Here is a 23222-nt window from a genome sequence, read left to right as displayed (position 1 = left end):
CCGTTGTTTTACTCAAATTCCCCAACAATCAGTTCCCCCCCCTTGAATTTAATGCTAGGATAAAATCTGTCTTGTTTTAGGGGAAAAGTTGTCTGGTCTCATTAGATAACAAGATCAATACAAATTTTGTACATTTTTGTCTTAGTTGTCAGGATATTTGGAACCAATTCGATGCTCAACTATATTAATATATCCCAGCTGTCAGGCACATCCATTTGCCTGTTCTTTTTTAAATGATTGATTGATTGATAGAGTAAGCCATCTCAAATTCCTGCTTTCAAGAAGTATGTTATACATAAGTAAAAATTTAACTACTCATATTCTCATCATGGAAGATTATTAAGTTTTAGCTTGTGGCTACTTGAAAATAAATTTGCCAAAAATATTGCCTTTTGGAGCATGCTTTAACTAGCTTTGTACTTTTTATTTACATTTAGCTTCATCAAACAGGATTATTGAAAGGATATTCTCTGGGGCAGTAACAAGGTAAGAAAAAGCATCTGAGTTTTAAAATGAAGTACAAGTAATACTTTAACAATGTCATTTTAGCAAGGCTTCCTGCATAATTTGTCAGTGCTGTAGGTCAAATAATACCCTACAAAACATGCAGTTGTGGCTTCATACAAGATGGCGGTAATTCTTTAATATATGGGCATTAGTCCTTTATCTAAATACAGGTAAAAGTATTTAACCTGCTGATTATTTGTATTCAAATTAGAAACCAGATTTCTTTCTTCATATCTACAAATACTTTCTGATTTCATCCTCTAGGCATTTGAAAATAAGATAGGCAGTGCAAGGGGTTGCCCTTTGTGAGGTTTCCAGCATTCTATTTTTTTTTAACTTAATTTCCAAAGAAATGTTACTTTATTTCTTAGTCTCTCATAGTACTAAATTTATCTGAGTAATTGCTCAGGAAACTTTATAACCATGTGTTTTCTTCAGGGGAAAAACAGTACAGAAAGAGGGAAGAATGAGCTATGCAGATTTTGTTTGGTTTTTGATTTCTGAGGAAGACAAAAGGAACCCCACCAGGTATGACTTCTGAGTTTCCTTTGCCAAGATTTTAAACACATGAGCAAAGCTTAAAAAATTCATGATGTATACGAGTGAGTGCCAGCTCAACTAGGGGTGCCAAGATGGGTTTGACTTAGTCTCTGCCCTCAGACTGAATGTACAGCCACAGTGTATCAAGAGAAGTGCTCTTACCCCTGGAAACAAAGGTGAAGTGGCATGTGAGCTGGCCCTGAAGGATATTAAGCATTTATATGGAATATGGGAATAGATGCTGTGGATTTTAGTTGTTTCATGATCTTCCTTGTTCAGTAGTAAATTGGAGAGGAAAGAAGAGCAAACTGTGGATGACTAGTATATGAGAACATGCCCTCATTCTCCCGGTTAGAATCATCTCTCCCTTTCCTTGGCATACCTTGATTTGTCGCTGTGAGTTTATCCATCTGTTTCTTACACCTCTGTAACACTGTGTTACACAAGCTAGGAACAAGAAGAAGAGAAAGACATAGATTTTTGTGTCCCTCTCTTCTTTTTATTCCTAGCTTGTGTAACACAGTGTCCTGCACATAGCTTCTGCTCAGTACCAAGGGAGGGAGAGTCTGCAGTCCCTGATGCTGCCTGCTGGTATTACTGACTCAGCTGTCTGCATGTTAGTTCAAAAAGTTATCTAAATGTTGGATATATGGTTTGGAAATCATTGAAATGGAAATAAAACTAATTTATTTCATGGGCAGCATGTTGTCCATTTCAAAGATAGTAATTTGTTGTTCATGTAGACAACTTAGAAAACATGGCTAAAGCAGAAGAAAATAAATTTTAATACTGATAATTCTAACACTCAGAAAAAGACTTAAAAATTGGTATGTGTTGTACAGTCTTTTTCATATAAACTTTTACATTCTCTTTGGACATGTAGGTTAATTAATTCCATAGGATTAGATTTAATCCTTTGGAATGTTATCTCCTAATATCCTCTAGTAGTTTTAGCTAAATAGTTGTAACATCCACTATATTTTTCCTTAAAATAAATTCCGCAGGAAAGGAATTGCTAGGTTAAGGGTGTAGACATTTTTAAGAGCATTTATAAAAGCTATTAAATTGATTTTCAGAAGAACTATCATTTTATACCTTTATCAACAAAGTATTGAGCATATTTTCTATAACCCTTATTCACACTAGGTATCTTCCTCTTAAAAATATTTTCGAATTTGATAAGAATTCAGTATTATCTTTTTTGCATTTCTTTGATTGCTAGTGAGGCTGAATTTTTTTTTTAAGACATACTGAATTTTTTTTTTGGCTGCTTTGGGTCTTCGTTGCTGCATGTGGGCTTTCTCTAGTTGTGGCGAGTGGGGACTACTCTTTGTTGCACTGTGCGGGCTTCTCATTGTGACAGCTTCTCTTGTTGCGGAGCACAGGCTCTAGGCACGTGGGCTTCAGTAGTTACAGCACGCAGGCTCAGTAGTTGCAGCATGCAGGCTTCAGTAGTTGCGGCGCACGGGCCCTAGAGTGCGCTGGCTTCAGTAGTTGCAGCACGCAGGCTCTAGGGCATGCAGGCTTCAGTAGTTGTGGTGCACAGGCTCAGTAGTTATGACACACAGGCTTAGTTGCTCTAAGCAACATGGGATTTTCCCAGACCAGGGATTGAACCCATGTCCCCTGCATTAGCAGCAGGATTCTTAACCACTGTGCCACCAGGGAAGTCCTGAAGCTGAATTTTTTTCATACATTTTGGGCCATTTTTATTTCATCTTAGGTGACTTGCCTTTTCATGTTTTTTGCTCATTTCTGCTGGATTAATTTTTTAAGTTTATCATTTTATCACAAATATACATCAAGCATTAAAAATTTTAAAATACATACATTCAGAAACCTTAATATAAAATTCATTCATAATTCTTTACCCCATAGTTAACATTTAGGTATATGTCCTCCTACCTCCTCCTCCTCCTCCCTCCTCATTCCCCTCCATCCCCTCCTTTCACTCCTCCTCCTCTCTCTTTCTCTCTGCACCAAGTGAGAAATCATTGTATCATTTAGTGTACAGTTTTGTGATACACTTCTTCACGTAAGAGTATATTTCTATGCCAGTAAGTGTGCATGTTTATAATTTACCATTAATTCATTATTTCGAATGTTTAGATGGTTTTTTTTTAATTTATTTTATTTATTTATTTTTGGCTGCTTTGGGTCTTCATTGCTGCATCGGGCTTTCTCTAGCTGCAGCGAGCAGGGGCTACTCTTCATTGCAGTGCGCGAGCTTCTCATTGTGGTGGCTTCTCTTGTTGCGGAGCATGGGCTCTAGGTGCCTGGGCCTCAGTAATTGTGGCACATGGGCCCAGCTGCTCCGCGGCATGTGGGATCTTCCCGGACCAGGGCTCGAGCCCATGTCCCCTGCATTGGCAGGTGGATTCTTAACCACTGCACCACCAGGGAAGCCCTAGATGGTTTTAATTACCTAAATTTCCGAAGGTTTGAAGGCTGTGCATCTTTCCATTTCTTGCCTTTTTGGTGTTCTGTTAACGCTCTCAATTTCAATCTTTTATCTTTCATGTTTACTTAATTATGAAAAAGCTTTCCTCAAATAGTTCCCATCTTTTCCTCCTATTATCCCATAGGAACAAATGATATAAATGATAATAAAGAAACTTTATATAACAAACATGAATATATACTTGCTCGCCTTTCTTCTATCAGCTTCTTTAAAAAATATAAATTATATACTATAATAATTAGGACAATATATTATTGGGTTTGTAGTATATAGAGATGTGATATACATAACAATAGCATAAAAAAGAGGGATGAGGGAATAGTTACATAGGAGTACCGTTTCAGTATCTCACAGGAATTAAGTATAAATCTGAAGTAATTCTAGGAAGTTAAAATGTATATGGTAAGCCCTAGAGCAACCAGCAGGAAATTAACTCAAAAATACATAGTAAAAAAAAAATCATTAAAAGAGTTAAGTGTCCCACTTAGAAAATATTCACTTAAATGTAAAAGAAAGCAATAAAGGAAAAATAGAGGAAAAACTCAAAGACACATAAAAAACAAAAAGTAAATTGGCAGGCATAAGTCCAACTATAACAATAATAACATTAAATGTGAATGGATTAATCGTTTCATCAAAACGCAGATTTTCAGACTGGGTCAAAAAAAAAAACACGTTTTCTGGATACAATTCTGTGCTGTCTATATGAGACACAGATTAGATTTAAAGATACAAGGGGGGAAAAAAGGAAAAGGAAGGCTCAAGATATGCCATGCAAACAACAATCATAAGAAACCTGGAGTGGCTGTATAAATATCAGAGGACATAGACTTCAAAACAAAAATTGTTACCAGAGACAAGGACATTCTATTTCATAAAAGGGTCAATCCAACAGAAAGACATTACAATTATATATGCACGTAACAACACAGAACCCTAAAAACATGAAACAAAAACTGACAGAATTGCAAGGAGAAGTAAATAATTCAACAATATTCGGAGACTTCAGCACCCCACTTTCAGTGATGGACAGTCAGGAAGAAGATCAACAAGGAACTAAAAGTCATGAACAGCACTATAAACAAAACTATAAATCAACTGGACCTAACACATATCTATAGAACTCCCCACCTAAGAACAGCCGAATATATCAATATATTTTTCTCAAGCATGTGGAACATTCTCCAGGATAGAGTATGTGGTAGGCCATATAATAGCCTCAAAAAATATAAAAAGTGAAATTACACAAATTATGTTCTCTGACCACAATGGAATAAAATTAACAGAAAGAAACTTGAGGATTCACAAATATGCAGAAACAACGCACTGCTTGAATAACCAATGGATCAAAGAAGCATACCTAAAGGAAATTAGGAAATAATTTGAAATGAATGAAAATGAAGGAACAACATACCAAAACTTTAAGATGAGCAAAAAGGAAAACATAGTATACCAAGACTTATGGGATGAAACTGTAAATCCATCTATTGAAAAAGAAGAAATGTCTTAAATCAATAACCTAACCTTCCACTTTTAGATGCTGGGAAACAAGAGCAAATGAAGTATAGCAAACAGGAAAAAAAAAGATTAAAATTGATAAATGAGAGAATAAGAAAACAGTAGAGAAAGTCAATGGAGCCAAAAGTCAGTTCTTTTGAAAATATCAGTAATGTTGATAAGGCTTTAGCTATACTGATCAAGAAAAAAAGAGAACATACAAATTATTAAGGTCAGAATTAAGAGGGAACATGACTACTGACCATAAAGGAATGAAAAGGATTATAGTATATATATATTATATATAACAACTTTATGCTAACAAATTAGGTAGCAGACAAAATGAACAAATTCCTAGAGAGAGCCAAACTACTAAACTGGTTCAAGAAGAAATTAAAAATCTTAATAAGAAAAACAGTCCCGGGCTGAGGTAGCTTTACTAAAGGATGCTACCAAACACTTTTAAAAAATAACAGTTTTTTACAAACTCTTTGAAAAAATGAAAGAGGAAGGAACACTTCCAAATTCGTTTTATAAGGCCAGTATTACCCAGATACCAAAACCAGACAAAACATTACAAGAAAACTGTAAACCACTATCCCTTATGAATATAGATACAAAAATACTCAACAAAATTAGGAAACTTAATCTAGCAAAATATGAAAAAGATTATATACCATGACTAAGTGAGACTTATCCCAAAAATGCAAGGTTAGTTTACCATCTAAAAACCCAGCAATGTAACACATCATATTAATAGAACAAAGGATAAAAACCACATGATTGGCCCAGTAGTCTCAGCAAAAGCAGTTGAAAAAGTTCAATATTGCTTCATGATTTAAAAAAAAAACAACACAGATTAAACATGGACAGGAATTTCCTTGACCAGATAAAGCATATCTATGAAAAACCTACAGCTAACAACTAGTTAATGGTGAAAGTTTGAATGCTATTTTCCAAAGATCAGGAAAAAGACAAGGATGTCTGCTCTATTCAACACTGGATCCTAGACAGGATTATCAGGCAAGGAAATGAAATAAAAAGCATACAAATTGGAAAGGAAGAAGGAAAATTATTTTTTCATTTAACTTTTTTAATTTATTTATTTTTGGCTGTGTTGGGTCTTCATTGCTGTGTGCAGGCTTTCTCTAGTTGTGGCGAGCGGGGGCTACTCTTTGTTGCAGTGTGCAAGCTTCTCATTGCAGAGCACGGGCTGTAGGCTTCTGAGCTTCAGTAGTTGTGGCACACAGGCTCAGTAGTTGTGGCTTGCGGGCTGTAGAGCGCAGACTCAGTAGTTGTGACACACGGGCTTAGTTGCTCCACAGCATGTAGGATCTCCTGGACCAGGGCTCGAACCTGTGTCCCCTGTGTTGGCAGGCGGATTCTTAACCACTGCGCCACCAGGGAAGTCCCCAAAACTATCAATTTAAATATATACAGGAAATCCTAAGAAATCAATCAAGAAACTGTTAGAACTTAATAAAGGTTAATTTCAATTTACAAAATCAGTTTACAAGATTGATAAAATACATAATATCAGTTTACAAAAATCAGTTGTTTCTGTGCATGAAAAATCCAAAAATGAAATTAAGAAAATAATTCCATTTATAATAGCAAAAAGAATAAAATACCTAGGAATAAATTTAACAAAAGAAGCATAAAAATTACACCGTGAGAACTATAAAATATTGTTGAAAGAAACTAAGGAAGATCTAAATGAAACAAAGATATCCCATGTTCATGGATCAGAAGGCTTAATATTGTCAGCATGGCAGTTACTCCCCAAACTGATCTGTAGATTCAAAACAATTCCTAACAAAATCTCAGCTACTTTTTTGTTGTTGTTTTTGCAATAATGGAAAAACTGAATCTTGAATTCATATGAAAAAACAAAAGGATCAGGGTAACCAAAACAATCTTGAAAAAGAATAAGATTATAGGACTCATACTTTCTGATTTCAAAATATACAAAGCTGAAGTAAAGACCATATAATACTAGCAATAAAGACAGACATACAGACAAATGGAATTGAATTAGGAGTCCAGAAGTAAATCCTCACATTTATGGTAATTGATTTTCAACAAGGATCTTAAGTCACAATTCAATGCGGGGAAAAATGTCTTGTAACAAGTGGTGCTGGACACTGGATATCCACATGCAAAAGAATGAATTTGGACCCCTACCTCATGTTATACAAAAACATTAGCTCAAATGGATCACAGACCTAAATGTAAGAGCTAAAACTATAAAACCTTTCAGAAGAAAGTATAGGAGTAAATTTTCACGACCTTGGTTAGATGCAGTTTCTTGGATGACACCAAAACCACAAACAACAAAAGAAAAAAATGAATGAATTGGACTTCATCAAAATTTTAAAATTTTATGCTTCAAAAAACAACATCAAGAACATGAAGGATAACCCACAGCATGGGAGAAAATATTTTTAGATGATATATCTGATACATAACTTGTTTCTAGAATATATAAATAACACAACTCAATAATAAAAAGACAGATTACTCAATTTTAAAATGAGCAAAGGATTTGAATAGACATTTCTCCAAAGAAGATACCTATACAGCCAATAAGCACATAACAAGATTCTTGATATCACTGTCATCAAAGAAATGCAAATCAAAACCACAGTGAGATACCACTTTACACCCACTGGGATAGCTATGAATTAAAAGTCAGATAATAAACAAGTGTTGGCAAAGATGTGGAGATATGGGAACCCTCATACACTGCTATTGGGAATGTAAAATGCAGCAGCCACTATGGAAAACACTGACAGTTCCTCAAATGGTTATAGTGTTACCATATGACCCAGAAATTCCACTGCTAGGAATATACCCAAGAGAAATGAAAACATATCCACACAAAAACTTGTACACCCATACAAGTTTCATAGCATCACTATTTTCAGAGAGGGGGAAGATGGCAGAAGAGTAAGACACGGAGATCACCTTCCTCCCCACAGATACATCAGAAATACATCTACACGTGGGACAACTCCTACAGAACACCCACTGAACGCTGGCAGAAGACCTCAGACCGCCCAAAAGGCAAGAAACTCCCCATGTACCTGGGTAGGGCAAAAGGAAAAAAGAATATACAGAGACAAAAGGATAGGGACGAGACCTGCACTATTTTCAGTAGGCAAAATATGGGAACACCCAAATGTCTATCAATTAATAAATGGAAAAACAAATGTGATATATCCATATAATCTAATATTCAGCAATAAAAAAATATGAAGTACTACATACTATAACAGTTGAATCTTAAAAACATTATGCAGATTAAGACGACATCAACCACAAAAGACTACATATTGTATGAATACATTTATATGAGTTGTCCAAAATAGGTAAATCTATAGATACAGAAGGTACGTTAGTAGTTGCCTAGGCCATGAGGGACGTGGAGAGGCAGGGGTGGGGCAGGGAATGATGTATAAGTGCTACTAGGTATGGAGTTTCTTTTTTGGATGTGATAAAAGTTAATTGTGGTGATGGTTATACAACTCTGGGGATATACTAAAAAGCATCTGACTATACATTTTAGATGGATGAATTGTATGATATGCGAAATATATCTCAATAAAGCTGTTTAAAAAGAAGAGTTGAGATAATACAAAGTATATTCTCTGACCATAATGGAATTAATGTAAAAATCAATAAGAGAAGGATGACTGGAAATTAAACAACATAATTCTAAATAATCCTTGGGTCCAAAAGAATTTTTCAGGAGAAATTAGATATTCAAAAGATAAAGGAATACTATGAATGACATACACACACACGTAAATGTGGTGACTTAAATGAAATGGACCAATTCCATTAAAGTCACAAGTTAACAAAAGTTGTCCAAGGAGAAATACATAACCTTAATAGTCTTGTATCTATTAAAGAAAATTGAATTCATAGTTTAAAACTTTCTGAAAAAGAAATCTCTCAGCCCAGATAATTTCACTACTGTATTCTTCCAAACATCTGAAGAAGAAATATCAAATTCTGTACTACTTCTTCCAGAAAATACAAAAGGAGGGAACAATTTCCAGCTTATTTTATGAAACCAGCATTACCTTGATACCAAAACCAGACAGACACATACAAGAAAATAAAACTACAGACCAACATCCCTCATGAAGATAGACCCAAAAATCATTAACAGAATACTAGCAAGTGAAAGCTCAACTTCTCAACCTCTCAGGCCCGGCCCCTCTTCCAAAATCAGCAGATGCCCCAAGGGAAAGATGGTCACAAATGCTAGGCTCCTCCTTTCTGGATTTCCTTCATCTGGACACCATAGTTCTTCACTGCCCTGTTAATAGTCCAGTGCCTTCAAAAAGGATTTTTACTGCAGATTTTCTCAGTGGGAGGGTTAATCCAAAACACTTAGTTCATCATTACCAGAAGCAGAACCCTTCAGATCAACTTTACATATCTCAAGATACATAACTGGATCTTTACTTATAGAAATATTGCCAAAAGAGGTTTTTAAGTCAAAAGCTTTCTTTTGTACCCCTTTTCTGCCTTGCATGTTGCCTTTCTCCTACCTAACAGCTAACATGTTGCTGAGGCCTTATTCTTTGCCAGGTAACAACTGTTGCATATGTGATGGCTTGTTTAATCTTCATATCACTATGAGTTTAGGTGTCAGTGTTCCCATTTACAGTTGAGGAAACAGACGCTCTGAGAGATTGTACACCTACAAAGTGACCTAGCTTGAATTCAAGTCCAGGTCTGTATCACTCCAAATTCTGGACTGTTTATCAATTAAAGGTATGGCCTATCATGTGAGACAGCATGTTTGCATGTCTGTCTTCTTACCAGCTAGGCTATGGAATCCCTAAAAGAGCATTCTCTTGGTGTCCTGAAATTCCTTATTGCTTAAGAGACTCAAAATTAGGCATTGGCCTAATTTGTCTCCTTGGCTTCTACTGGCACTTACTAGGCACCCAGAGTATTTGTTCTCAGTGCTTCACATTATCTTACAAAAGCAGAATGTGATCAGAAGACAGTTAAATCTCACTGTTGTAAAGTAATGACGAAAATATGTATACATCAAAATCACTTATTTAAAACATAGTAGAAATCAGATTTGTGGCTTACGAATGACATGGGTAGAAAAAAATGTATTTCATGAAAGAAGTAATATACTCACTGAAGTGTGATAAGTGCTGTGTAAAATACTACGTAAAAAATTGTGATCTTGAGTCTTTCCTGTGCCTGGTCCTGTCAGGGTTAGATATGGAAAGTGTCTTTGGATAGATTATTTTTTGTGGACAGGCTTTTGCAACCAACCCTCTTTTGGTATGTCCTTTAACCACCCCTCTGGTCTGGCTATTTATCACGTTCTGCTTCTGCCTTGGTCTTCTGACTAGGTGTCCTCTCCAGCAACTATCTCATTCATCTTTATGTCTGAGGACACTAGGCCAGTGCCCTTGAAGGTAGTAGGTGCTAAAATATGTATACTGAATATGCAAAGGAATATACATTTAGTTAATCCCTAAGTAATAACGAAGTTCCCCGTAACTTGTTTCTGCAATAGCTTATAGGAGTTTATATCAGGGATAAGACATTTCTGGTCTAGAAGTTAATTTCATTCAGCCTGAGAACAAGGCCAAAAGGTAATCTTGTTTATTCTATAATTGTACAAATACAATCTTTAATGAATATAATTATGCTTTAAAACCAAAAATTGGTGGCAAATATAGCAAAATTTTAACACTGGTTCTCTCTGGGTAGTTACTCCTTTTGTGTGCTTTTCTGTTTTCCAGTTTTCTTGCAATGAATAGTCATTACTTCTAGACCTAAGAAAATATTACCTTTGTTAAAAAGAACAGAGGAAAGAAAAAAAATTAAATCTGCATTGGAAAAAACTTTAGAGAGTATGTATTATTTTCAATAAGAAAATTTCCTCTGAACATGTCGTATTTAACCATCCAGTAGCCCCTGCTTCTAAACTTCCGGGGACAAATAGCTATCTACTGAGGTATATTATTTTATTTTGCCAGCTCTGAGCCTTAAAACATTTTCTCTTCTTTGTGCATTGATCCTTTTTATGCTAATACTCACAGAATTACATCAGATTCATCTACCACACGATATTCTTTGAAACATTATATTTAAAGGCAGCTCTTATGTGACTTTGGCAAATATTGAGGCAGTTTATTTGTCTCTTTCTTTGTGTTCTAGCTTTGATTCTCTTTTATGAGCTATTACAAAGAACTGAAGTATATGCTTTAGCTTTATTTGTTTTATAGACTCTTTTATCTTAGTTCTTAATTGAAAATGCAACTGACTTTATATTTCTTAGTAAAGTAAGTTGCCTTTCACTAAAGTCCTATTAGATAATTGCCAAAATCAAGAGGTACTTCCTTCCTATTGTCCTAATTTCTATTATCCTAAGATACGTAAGAAGGAATTTCAAGACACCAAGAGGCCTTAAAGACCACAGGACAGTCTACTGCTTCTTTCTGTACTATTCAAAACATTATTACTTAAAAAGTAATGAAACAGTGGCAAAAGAGCCACATATTACCACATTTATTGTTGCCCTCTGCTCATGAAGTCTGTGTCCTCAAGGTTTTTCTCACAATCAAGATATCAGGTCTGTCTCCTCAAGGTTTTTCACAAATCATGAAATCATGTTTCAAAGTGGGACAATATTAAAACCCTGAGAGTAGATGTGATATGACAGCCAAACTCTATTACCTCATGTTCATTGGCTCCAGTGAATGTCTCCTCTGTTCTTTGATGGTAATGTTAAACATCAAGCTGGTACAATTTTAAAAATAGATTTCTCAAAAGAATTTTGCAAGTATTACAGTTTAATTTGTTGCAGTAATGTAAACTTTATCTTTTGGAATACAGGTGCATTACAGATCTTAGTGTGGCTTACTTGAAAACAATTAATAGTCATAACTTATTTTCACCTTTTTCTCCTCAAAAGAGATTTTTTAAAACCATTAAGTGTATAGAGTTTCTCAGTATAGCTTAAGGCCTACAAATGGTAATTTAACCAAGAGTCTCTTAGAACCTTCTCTTGAGAAGTTTTAAATTACCGTGAATCAGTGGCTCTTTATAGAAAAATATTGTTCCCTGTTACCAATTAATGCTATTAGCTTCATATTCTATGATGAATTAGTGACATGGCTATACTTGCTACTGTAAGTGACATTGCTAAATGATAAAGTGGCCATAGTAGAGTGTGGGTAAGCTTCTAAATGAAGATAGCAACTTACCCACATATAGTACTTTTAGTCCCTCTTGAAATTCCACTAAAATGACAGTACAGAGATTCTTTTAAGGAATAAATCCATAATAACAAAGGAAAAAAGGAGAAAAAAATAAGGATTTGGAAACCAGAAAGTAAAAAAATTTAGCACACTACCTGAAACCTAAGCCACCATAGGAAAAGACAAAGAAGCAACTGGATATATCGCAAAAACCTCCAAACATTCAGGACTTTGGGGTACCGGGAACATTGGAAGTAGGGGTGGGATAAAGATAGAACCAAAAATGAGGAGAGTTTATAGAAAGTTTCTTTAAGGAAACAGCTGATCTCCAGATCATCTCCTCTACCCAGGCAGGAGACTGGTGCTTTATTCCCTCAAGAGTATAAAATAGAGGGCCTCTGGACTGGGGAGCACTGAGCACACTTGAAGGTAGGGCTACCATATTGAAAACAGATGAAATGAGTGTATGCTTACTGAAAGATAAGATGCCCAGTCTTCATTCCTTACTCAACTTTCAGAATCTTGGCAACCTGTCCTTAACCTCTAGGCAGGAGACAAAAAGATGCTTTTCTGGAGAATCTGGCCAGCCCACGAATAAAGACCTGAAAATCTGACATTGGCTCAGCCCCAAGGAAGGAACCCAGGCAGATCATTTTACAGCAAAGCTCAGAGTCAACAAACCCATAAGCCAGAACTTCCAGTCAGCTTTTTAGCATCTACTCTTAAATATGAGCAGAGAACAAAGGATCAGTAAATACCTAAGTAAAGCTTCTTACATAAAAGATAGAGACCAAACAGATAGAAGTGGGAGGAAAGTAACTTGGATGAAACAGAATTCAGGGAGAAGAAACCTTCAGCAAAAACAACAAATACACTGTTACTAGTAGCCTCAAGATAAGAGAAAAAATGAAATTCATAAAAAATGAACAGAATGGTACTTTTTATAAAAGAAACAGCGTGGAACCAAAAAAAGAACTCTGGAAAATCAAAATTATGATAGCAGGAAAAAATAATGTTCAGAAGATAAAGCTAGGTAGACCTCCCAAAAAGAACCCCAAAATTGAAGTAATATAATATAGAGACAAGATATGAAAATTAGAAAGCCAATCTAAAAAGTCCAACATAACTAGAAATTGAAATATAAGATTTACATGGTACTTTTAAAATTCAGCCATAAGAGAGTGATGGCAGCAAGATGGTGAGTTATAAGTTTCCATTGCTCATCCCCTAACAGAAATACCAATTGAACTGTCCATGAACAAAAATACCTTCACAAGAGCTAAGGATTCCAGGGCAGCACCAAAAGACCCAACCTTTGGGCCCACCTCAGCACCAATTCAGCCCCTGTGTCCCCAGGCTTCAGACTCAACCCTGTATTCGAGTTCCAGGCTTACCCCAGCACCAGGCCAGCCCTTGCAACCCCAGACTCCAGGTAGGATATTGCCGACCCATCCTCCAGACTCACCCAGCACCAAGCCAGCCCCTGTGGCCTCAGACTCATCCCAATGCCAAACCAACCCTGGAAACCCAGGTTCCAACAAACCCCCGTAGACCTCAAAATTGGCCAACCCCCAGAGACCCAGGATCCAAACTCACCCTTGCAGATTCAGGTTTTAGGTACCACAGGCCCATCCCAGCACTAGGCCAGTCCCTACAGGATCAGGCTCAAGACCCACCTCTTACCATCAGTGCCCATGGACCCAGGCACAGGCCCCACTCACCTGCTGACCCAGGTACCTGAGCAGCCTACCCAAGTACTCCAGCAGTAAACCTGCTCACAGACCCCCCACTAGACAACCTGTCCAAAATCTCTGAATAAGGAGACTGTTGAAAGGATTTCCCTGCCAAAGCCAATCTGTAAAGACTGAAATAAATGCCTACTTCTTCAGAGGCAGAAACACCAATGCAATGTGACAAGAATCACAAATAATCAGGGAAGCATGACACAATCAAAGGAACAAAATAAAACACTAATAACTTACCCTAAAGAAATTGAGATCTGTGAATTGCCTGACAAAGAATTCAAAATAATCATCTTAAAGGATCTCAGTGAGCTACAAAAGAACACAGACAACTAAGCAAAATCAGGGAAACAATACATGAAGAAAATGAGAAGTTCAACAAAGAGAAATCATAAAAATGAACCAAACAGAAATTCTAAAACAAAAGAACAAAATTACTGCACTGCAAAATTCTATAGAAAGCTTCAACAACAGAGCAATTAAACAAAAGAAAGAATCAGTGAGCATGAAAACAGGTCAATTAAAATTACCCAGTCAGAGAAAAAATAATGAAAAGCCTCCAAGACTTACAGAAGACCATGAAAATAAACAATATATACATTATGGGAGTCCCAGAGGGAACAAAGAAAGAGAAAAGGGCAGAAAACTTATTGAAAGAAAGAATGACAGAAAACTTCCCTAATCTGGAGAAGAAAATGAACGTCCAGATCCATGTAGCCCAAGGAACCTCAAATAGATAAAAATATTAAGAGATCTTCACCATAGCACATTACAATCAAATTCTCAAGTCAAAAACAATTTTGAAATCAGCAGGAGAAAACCAACTCATCACATACAAGGGAACTCTTACAAGACCAGCACTGTATTTCTTAGCATAAACTTTGCAGACCAGGAAAGAGTGGCATGATATATTCAAACTGCTGAAAGAAAAAACTGTCAACCAAAAATGCTGTGCTTGGCAAGGCTATAGTTCAGAAATAAAGGAGAGATAAAAACTTTATCATCACTAGACCTGCCTTACAAGAAATGCTAAAGAGAGTTCTTCAACCTTTCCTTAAAGGATGCCAACTAACATAAAAACATAGGAATTATAAAACCCACTGTAAAAGTAAGAATATAGTCAAGTTCAGAATATTTTAATACTATAAGGATGATGCATAAATCACTTTTAACTCTGCTATAAAAGTTAAAAGGCAAAATAATTTAACTGTAATTACAATAATTTTATAGTGAATACACAATCCATGAGTTATAAATTGTGACATCAACAACATAAAATGTGACAGGAGGAAAAGTTAAAACATAACAGATTTTGTATGCAGTCAAATTTAAGCTGTTGTCAACTTCAAATACTTTTATAACTATAAGATGTTTCATATAAGCCTCATGATAACCAAAAATAACCAAAACAGTCAGACACAAATTAACAAAATGGCAATAGTAAGTCCTTACCTATAAATAATTACTTTAAATGTAAATGGATCAAAATCACCAACCAAAAGACACAGAGTGGCTAAATGACTACAAACAAGATTGTACAGTATGCTGCCTACAGGAGACTCATTTTAGCTTTAAGGACACACAAAGCCTAAAAGTGAAGGGATGGAAAAAGATATTCCATGCAAATGGAAACAAAAAGAAAGCTGGGTTAGCTATCCTTATGTCAGACAAAAGACTTTAAAATAAAGACTAATAAAAGAGAAAGAAGGACACTGCAGAATGATACAGAGATCAATCCAACAGAGAATATAGCAGTTGTAAGTATTTCTACACCCCAACATGTAAGAGCACCTAAATATATAAAGCAAATGTTATCAGACTTAAATGGAGAAATAAACAGTACTACAATAACAGTAAGTTTCTTTACTACCGCACTTTCATCAATGCATAGATCATACAGACAGAAAGTCAATAAAGGAAATACTGGCCATAAACAACATGTAGACCAAGTGGAACTAACAGACCTATACAGATCATTCAGATCATTCCATCCAATAGCAACAGGATACACATTATTTTCAAGTGCACATGGAACTTTCCCTAAGATCATATTTTAGGCTACAAAAAAGTCTTACTAAATTTTAAAAGATTGAGTTATATCAAGTATCTTTTCTGACCACAGTGGTGTGAAACTAGAAATCAATAACAGAAGGAAAATTCACAAATGTGTGGGAAGTAAAAAACACTCCTGAAAAATATACAATGAAGGAAAATCAGTTCTAAGAAGGAAGTTTATAGCAATAAATGCCTACATTAATAAAAAAAGAAAGATCTCAAATAACCTAACTTTACACCTCAAGAAAGTAAAAAAGCAGACTAAACCTGAAGTTAGCAGAAGGAAGGAAGTGATAAAGATCAGAGCAGAAATAAATGAAATAGAGACTAGAAAAGATCAGTGAAACTAAGAGATGTCTTTTTAAAAAGATAAACAAAATTGACAAATATTTAGCTGGACTAAGAAAAAGAGAAGACTCAAAATTATAATTGAAGAGGAAGCATTACAACTGATACAGAAACACAAAAGATCATGTAAGACTACTGTAAGTACGTATATGCCAACAAATTGGATAACCTAGAAGAATGGATCAATTCCTAGAAACATACAACCTACCAAGACTGAACAGGAAACCTGAATAGACCACTAACAAGTAAGGAGATAGAATCAGTAATCAGAAACCTCCCAAAAAAGAAAAGTCTGAGACCTAATGATTTCACAGTTGAATTCTACCAGTGAAAGAATGAACTCAAATTATTCTCAAACTCTTCCCAAAAAGTGAAGAGGAGGGAATACTCCCAAATTCATTTTATGAGACCAGCATTACTCTTGTACCAAAGTCAGATAAGGACACTATAAGAGAAGAAAATTATAAGCCAAGATCTCTGATAAACATAGATACAGAAATCCTCAACAAAATACTGGCAAACTGAATTCAACAACACATTAAAATGATCATACACCATGATCAAGTGGGGTTTATGTCTAGGATGCAAGGATGGTTTGACATGCAAATCTATAAATGTCATATACCACATTAAGAGAATAAAGGACAAAAGCTATACGATCAACTCAATAGATACAGAAAAGCATTTGACAAAATTGAACACCCTTTTATGATTTAAAAAAAAAAAACTCTTATCAAGTTAGGTGTAGAAGGAATGTACCTCAATATAATAAAGGCTATGTATGACAAGTCCACAGCTAACATAATACTCAATGGTAAAAAGGTGAAAGCTTTTCCTCTAAGATCAGGAACAAGACAAGGATGCCCCACTCTTGCCACTTTTATTCAAGTGGAAGTCTTAGCCAGAATAATTAGGCAAGAAAAGTAAAGAAGAAGTATCCAAACCAGAGAGGAAGAAGTAAATTTTTTTCTTTGCAAATGGCATAATATTATATACAGAAAACCCTTAAAGACCACAAAAAACTGTTAGAAAAAATAAATGAATTTCAGAAAGTTGCAGGATACAAAATGAACCTACGAAAATTAGTTGCATTCCTATACACTAACAACACTGAAATATATAAAATCTTAATGAAAGAATATGAAGAGGACAGAAAAATGGAAAGATACCCCATCTTCATGAGTTGGAAGAATATTGTTAAAATATCCATGCTACTCAAAGTGATCTACAGAGTCAGTGCAATAACTATCAAAATTCCAATGACATTTTTACAAAAATAGAAGAACAATTCTAAAATTCATACAGTACTAGAAAAGAACATGAAGCAATGTTAATGAACAAAAACAAAGCTGGAGGCATCACACTACCTGATTTCAAAATATACTACAAAGCTATTATAAAACAGCATAGTACTGGCATAAAAACAGACATATATACTAATGGAACAGAGTAGAGAACCCAGAAATAAATCTATACATTTATGGTCAACTGATCTTTTTCTTTTGGCTGTGTGGGTCTTTGTTGTTGCATGCAGGGGCTACTCTTTGTTGTGGTGTGCAGGCTTCTCATTGTGGTGGCTTCTTTTGTTGTGGAACACAGGCTCTAGGCATGCGGGCTTCAGTAGTTGTGGCATGCGGGCTCAGTAGTTGTGGCATGCAGGCTCTAGAGCACAGGCTCAGTAGTTATGGCGCATGGGCTTAGTTGCTCCACAGCATGTGAGATATTCCCGGACCAGGGCTCGAACCCATGTCCGCTGCATTGGCGGGCAGATTCTTAACCACTGCATCACCAGTGAAGTCCCTGGTCAATTGATCTTTTTCAAAGGTGCCAAGAACACACATGAGGAAAGGACAGTCTCTTCAATAAAGGGTGTTGGAAGAAAATAATAAAAGGTGTTGGAAAAACTGGTTATCCATATGCAGAAGAATGAAATGGGACCATTTTCTCACTCCATATAAAAAATCAACTCAAAATGGATTGAAGACTTAAATGTAAGACCTGAAGCTATAAAACTACTAGAAGAAAACATAGGGAACAAGCTTCTTGACATTGATTTGTGGGGGTGGGGGAATATATCCCAAAAGCACATGCAACAAAAACAAAAATAGACAAATAGAATTGAATCAAACTAAAAAGCTCCTAGTAGGAAACAACAGAGTGAAGAGAGAACCTATGGAATGGGAGAAAGTATTTGCAAACCATACATCTGATATTGAAAATATTATAAGGAACTCTAACAACACAATACCAAGAAAACAACTAATTTTAAAAATAGACAAAGAGGGGACTTCCCTGGTAGTCCAGTGGGTAAGATTCCATGCCCCCAATGCAGGGGGTCCAGGTTCAATCCCTGGTTGGGGAACTAGATCCCACATGCCTGCCACAACTAAGAAGCCTGCAAATGCAACTAAGAAGTCCACATGCCACAACTAAGAAGTCTGCATGCTGCAACTAAAGATCCTGCATGCCACAACTAAGACCCGGCACAGCCAAAATAATAGAAAGAAAGAAAGAAAGGAAGGGAGGGAGGGAGGGAGGGAGGAAGGAAGCAAGCAAGAAAGAATAAAAATAGACAAAGGACCTGAATAGAATTTCTCAAAAGGAGACATACAAATGGCCAACAGATAAATGAAAAGATGCTGAATATCACTAATCATCAGGGAAATACAAATCAGAACCACAACAAGATTTCACCTCAGACCTGTTAGAATGGCTTTTATCAAGAAGACAAAAGGTAACAAATGAGGATGTAGAGAAAAGAGATCCCTGGTACACTGTTGATGGGAATGTAAATTGGTACAGCCATTATAGTAAAGAGTATGGAGGGCTCCTCAAAAAATTAAAAATAAAACTAACTTATGATCAAGCAAATCTACTTCTAGGTATATATCCAAAGGAAATGAAATCAGTGTCTTTTTTTTTCTTTCATTTACTGAATACTGTTTTATTTCTGAGCAAAAATGGAAATATGCTAGTGGCATGTGACATTTTCTGGGCTCTAAAGAAACTCTCCTTTCTCAAATGATGACTGATTTAGAACCAAATGTAATGGTCTTTTTAACCACAGTAAATTATTAAGATAATTTTTGTTTCTAACTGCAAGCCCTTAAAAGTACAGGCTTCAAAGACTAGCCCCTTAACTTAAGCAAAATATTCTCTGACATAAATCGTAGCAATATTTTCTTAGATAGTCTCCCAAGGCAAAAGAAAGAAAAGCAAAAATAATCAAATGGGACTTAATCAAACTTAAAAGCTTTTGCACAGCAAAAGAAACCATTAGCAAAATGAAAAAACTTATGGAATGGGAGAAAATATTTGAAAAGATGGGACTAACATGGGGTTAATTTCCAAAATATATTTTACAAACAGCTCATACAACTCAAAATCAAAAAAACAACCCAGTGAAAAAAAGGGTAGATCCAGAAATAAACCCACACATCTATGATCAATCTATGACAAAGGAGGCAAAAATATACAATGGAGAAAAGAAAGTCTCTTCAATAAGTGGTGCTGGGAAAACTAGACAGCTACATGTAAAAGAATGAAATTAGAACATTCTCTAACACCATAAACAAAAATAAACTCAAAATGGATTAAAGACCTAAATGTAAGACCATATACCATAAAACTCAGAGGAAAACATGGGCAGAACTCTGTTTGACAGAAATAGCAGCAATATCTTTTTGGATCCATCTGCTAGAGTCATGGAAATAAAAACAATAAACAAATGGGACCTAATTAAACTTAGAAGCTTTTGCACAGCAAAGGAAACCATAAACAAAACAAAAAGACAACCTACAGAATGGGAGAAAATATTTGCAAACGATGCAACCAACAAGGGATTAATTTCCAAAATATACAAACAGTTCATACAGCTCAATATTAAAAAAATAAATAAACCCAATCAAAAATGGGCAGAAGACCTAAATAGACATTTCTCCAAAGAAGACATACAGATGGCCAGCAAGCACATGAAAAGATGCTCAACGTCATAATTATTAGAGAAATGCAAATCAAAATTCCAGTGAGGTATCACGTCACTCTGGTCAGAATGGCTATCATCAAAAAGTCTGCAAAAATAAATGCTGGAGAGGGTGTGGAGAAAAAGGAACCCTCCAACACTCGCACTGTTGGTGGGAATGTAAACTGGTACAGCCACTACAGAGAACAGTCTGGAGGTTCCTTAAAAAACTGAAAATAGAGCTACCGTGTGATATGATCCAGCAATCCCACTCCTTGGCATATATCCAGAAACGATGAAAACTCTAATTCAAAAAGATACATGCACCTTAATATTCATAGCAGCATTGTTTATACTAGCCAAGACATGGAAACAACCCAAGTGCCCATCAACAGACAGTTTAAGGAGATGTGACATACATATATATATGTATATGATTTAGCCATAAAGAAAGAACGAAATATTGCCATTTGCAGCAACATGGATGGACCTAGAGATTATCATACTAAAAGTGAAGTCAGACAGAAAAACACAAATATTGTATATGTGGAACCTAAAAAATAATACAAATGAATCTGTATACAAAAGAGAAACAGACTCACAGACATAGAAATAGACTCACAGGTTATTTGTAATAACCTGTAAAGGAAAATAATCTGAAAAAATATATCTGAATCACTTTAAACACAATATTGTAAATCAAGTATACTTCCATTTAAATAAATAGATAGATAAATAAATAAAATAGTCACTTTGCCCACCTCCCCCAAAGAAAAAAGACTGGCCTTTTCTCAAATTACTACAGTTGCAACTTGTGTCTTCTCTTTCTTTTTCCTTTTCTACCTCTTTTCTCCCCTTTTTTAGGTATAACTGACATATAACATTATACTAACATTATATTAGTTTCAGGTGTACTTCATGATTTGCTGTTCATATGTATTGCAAAATGATCGCCGCAATAAGTCTGCTTAACATCTGTCACCATACATGGTTACACTTTTTTTCTTGTGATGAGAACTTCTAAGATCGACTCTCTTAGTAACTTTCAAATACGCAGTACAGTATTATAAACTATAATTACCACGCCATACATTACATCCCAGGACTTATTTATTTTATAATTGGAAGTTTGTAGTATTTGACCCCCTTAACCCATTTCACCCACCCCCTACCCTACTCCGGCAAATACCCATCTGTTCTCTGTATCTGTGATCTCTCAGTTTGGGGGTTTGGTGGTGGTGGTGGTAGTTTTTAAATTCCATGTGTAAGTGAGATCATACAGGATTTGCCTTTCTCTGACTTACCTACATAATGCCCTCAGGGTCCATCCATGTTGTCACAAATGGCAAGGTTTCATTCTTTTTTATAACTAATATCCCATTGTGTATATATACCACATTTTCTTTACCTATTCATCCATTGATGGAAATTTAGGTTGTTTCCATATCTTGGCTATTATAATTAATGCACAGTGAACATGGGGGTGTATACATCTTTTTGAGATGTTGCTTTTTCTTTTGATAAATACCCAGAAGTGGAACTGCTAGATCATATGGTAGTTCTATTGGCAATTTTTTTAAGGAGCTCCCTGCTGTGTTCCATAGTGCTGCACTAATTTACATTTCACAGCACACAAGAGTTCCCTTTTCTTCACATCCTTGCCAACATTTGTTATTTCTTGTCTTTTTGATAACAGTCACTCTGACAGGTGTGAGGTGTCTCACTGTGGTTTTGATTTTCATTTCCCTGATAGTGATGTTCAGCATCTTTTCATGTACCTGTTGGCCATTTGTATGTCTTCTTGGGAAAATGTCTATTAAGATCCTCTGCCATTTTTTCAGTTTGTTTTCTTGCTGTTGAGTTTTATGAGTTCTTTATATATTTTTAATATTAACCCCTTATCAGCTATATAATTTGCAAATATTTTCTCTTATTCGGTATGTTGCCTTTTTATTTTGTTGATGGTTTCCTTTGCTGTGCAGAAACTTTTTAGTTTGATGTAGCTTACTTGTTTATTTTGTTGGTTTGCTTTTGGTGTCAGAGCCAAAAAAATTCATTGCCAAGACCAATGTCAAGGAGCTCACAGCCTAGAAGCTAGAAGTTTTACAATTGCAGGTCTTACATTCAAGTCTTTAACCCATTTTGAGTTGGTTTTTGTGTGTGATGTAAGACAGTGGTCCAGTTTCATTTTTTTGCATGAAGCTGTCCATTCTTCACAACACCCTTTATTGAAGAGACTGTCCTTTCCCCATTGTATATTCTTGGTTCCTTTGTTATAAATCAATTGACCATATATGTGTGGGTTTATTTCTGGGCCCTATTCTGTTCCACTGATCTGTCTGTTTTTATGACAATCATACTGTTTTGATTATTACCGTTTCATAGTATATTTTGAAATGAGGTAGTGTGATGCTCCAGTTTTGTTCTTCTTGCTCAAGTTTGCTTTGACTATTTGGGATCTTCTATAATTCCATACAAATTTTAGGATTATTTGTTTTATTTATGTGGAAAATGCCATTGGAATTTTGATAGGGATTTCATTTAATCTGTAGATTGCTTTGGGTAGTATGGACATTTTAACAACATCAATTATTCCAGTCCATGAGAATGAAATATCTCCATTTATATGTATCTTCAATTTCATTCATCAATGTCCTGTGGTTTTCAGTGCACAGATCTTTCACCTCTTTGTTTAAATTTATTCCCAAGTATTTTATTTCATTCTTGATGCAGTTGTAAATGGGGTTGTTAATTTCTCTTTCTGTTAGTTCACTGTTGCTGTACAGAAATGCAACAGATTTTTGTATATTGATTTTGTATCTTGCATTTTTACTGAGTTTATTTATTAGTTTTCTTACAGTTCT

The 23222-nt window shown here is 35.5% G+C and overlaps 1 protein-coding gene across 2 annotated transcripts in view; it reads left to right on the top strand.

Annotated features, from left to right (window-relative positions):
- PPP2R3A (protein phosphatase 2 regulatory subunit B''alpha) overlaps positions 1 to 23222 on the top strand; it is a 211292-nt gene that overhangs the window by 144605 nt on the left and 43465 nt on the right. Inside the window, exons 10-11 of one of the 2 annotated variants that reach the window (XM_024746251.1) lie at positions 438 to 486; positions 946 to 1035. In XM_024746251.1, the coding sequence (XP_024602019.1) occupies positions 438 to 486; positions 946 to 1035 (139 nt within the window). The remainder of the gene's footprint in view (positions 1 to 437; positions 487 to 945; positions 1036 to 23222) is intronic. The other variant, XM_024746252.1, reaches the window with a different exon arrangement.

The sequence above is a fragment of the Neophocaena asiaeorientalis genome, unplaced genomic scaffold (genome assembly GCF_003031525.2).
Source record: "Neophocaena asiaeorientalis asiaeorientalis breed wild unplaced genomic scaffold, Neophocaena_asiaeorientalis_V1.1 scaffold437, whole genome shotgun sequence".
In the NCBI taxonomy this organism is placed as follows: Eukaryota; Metazoa; Chordata; class Mammalia; order Artiodactyla; family Phocoenidae; genus Neophocaena; species Neophocaena asiaeorientalis.
This window is presented reverse-complemented; position numbering and strand designations above follow the sequence as displayed.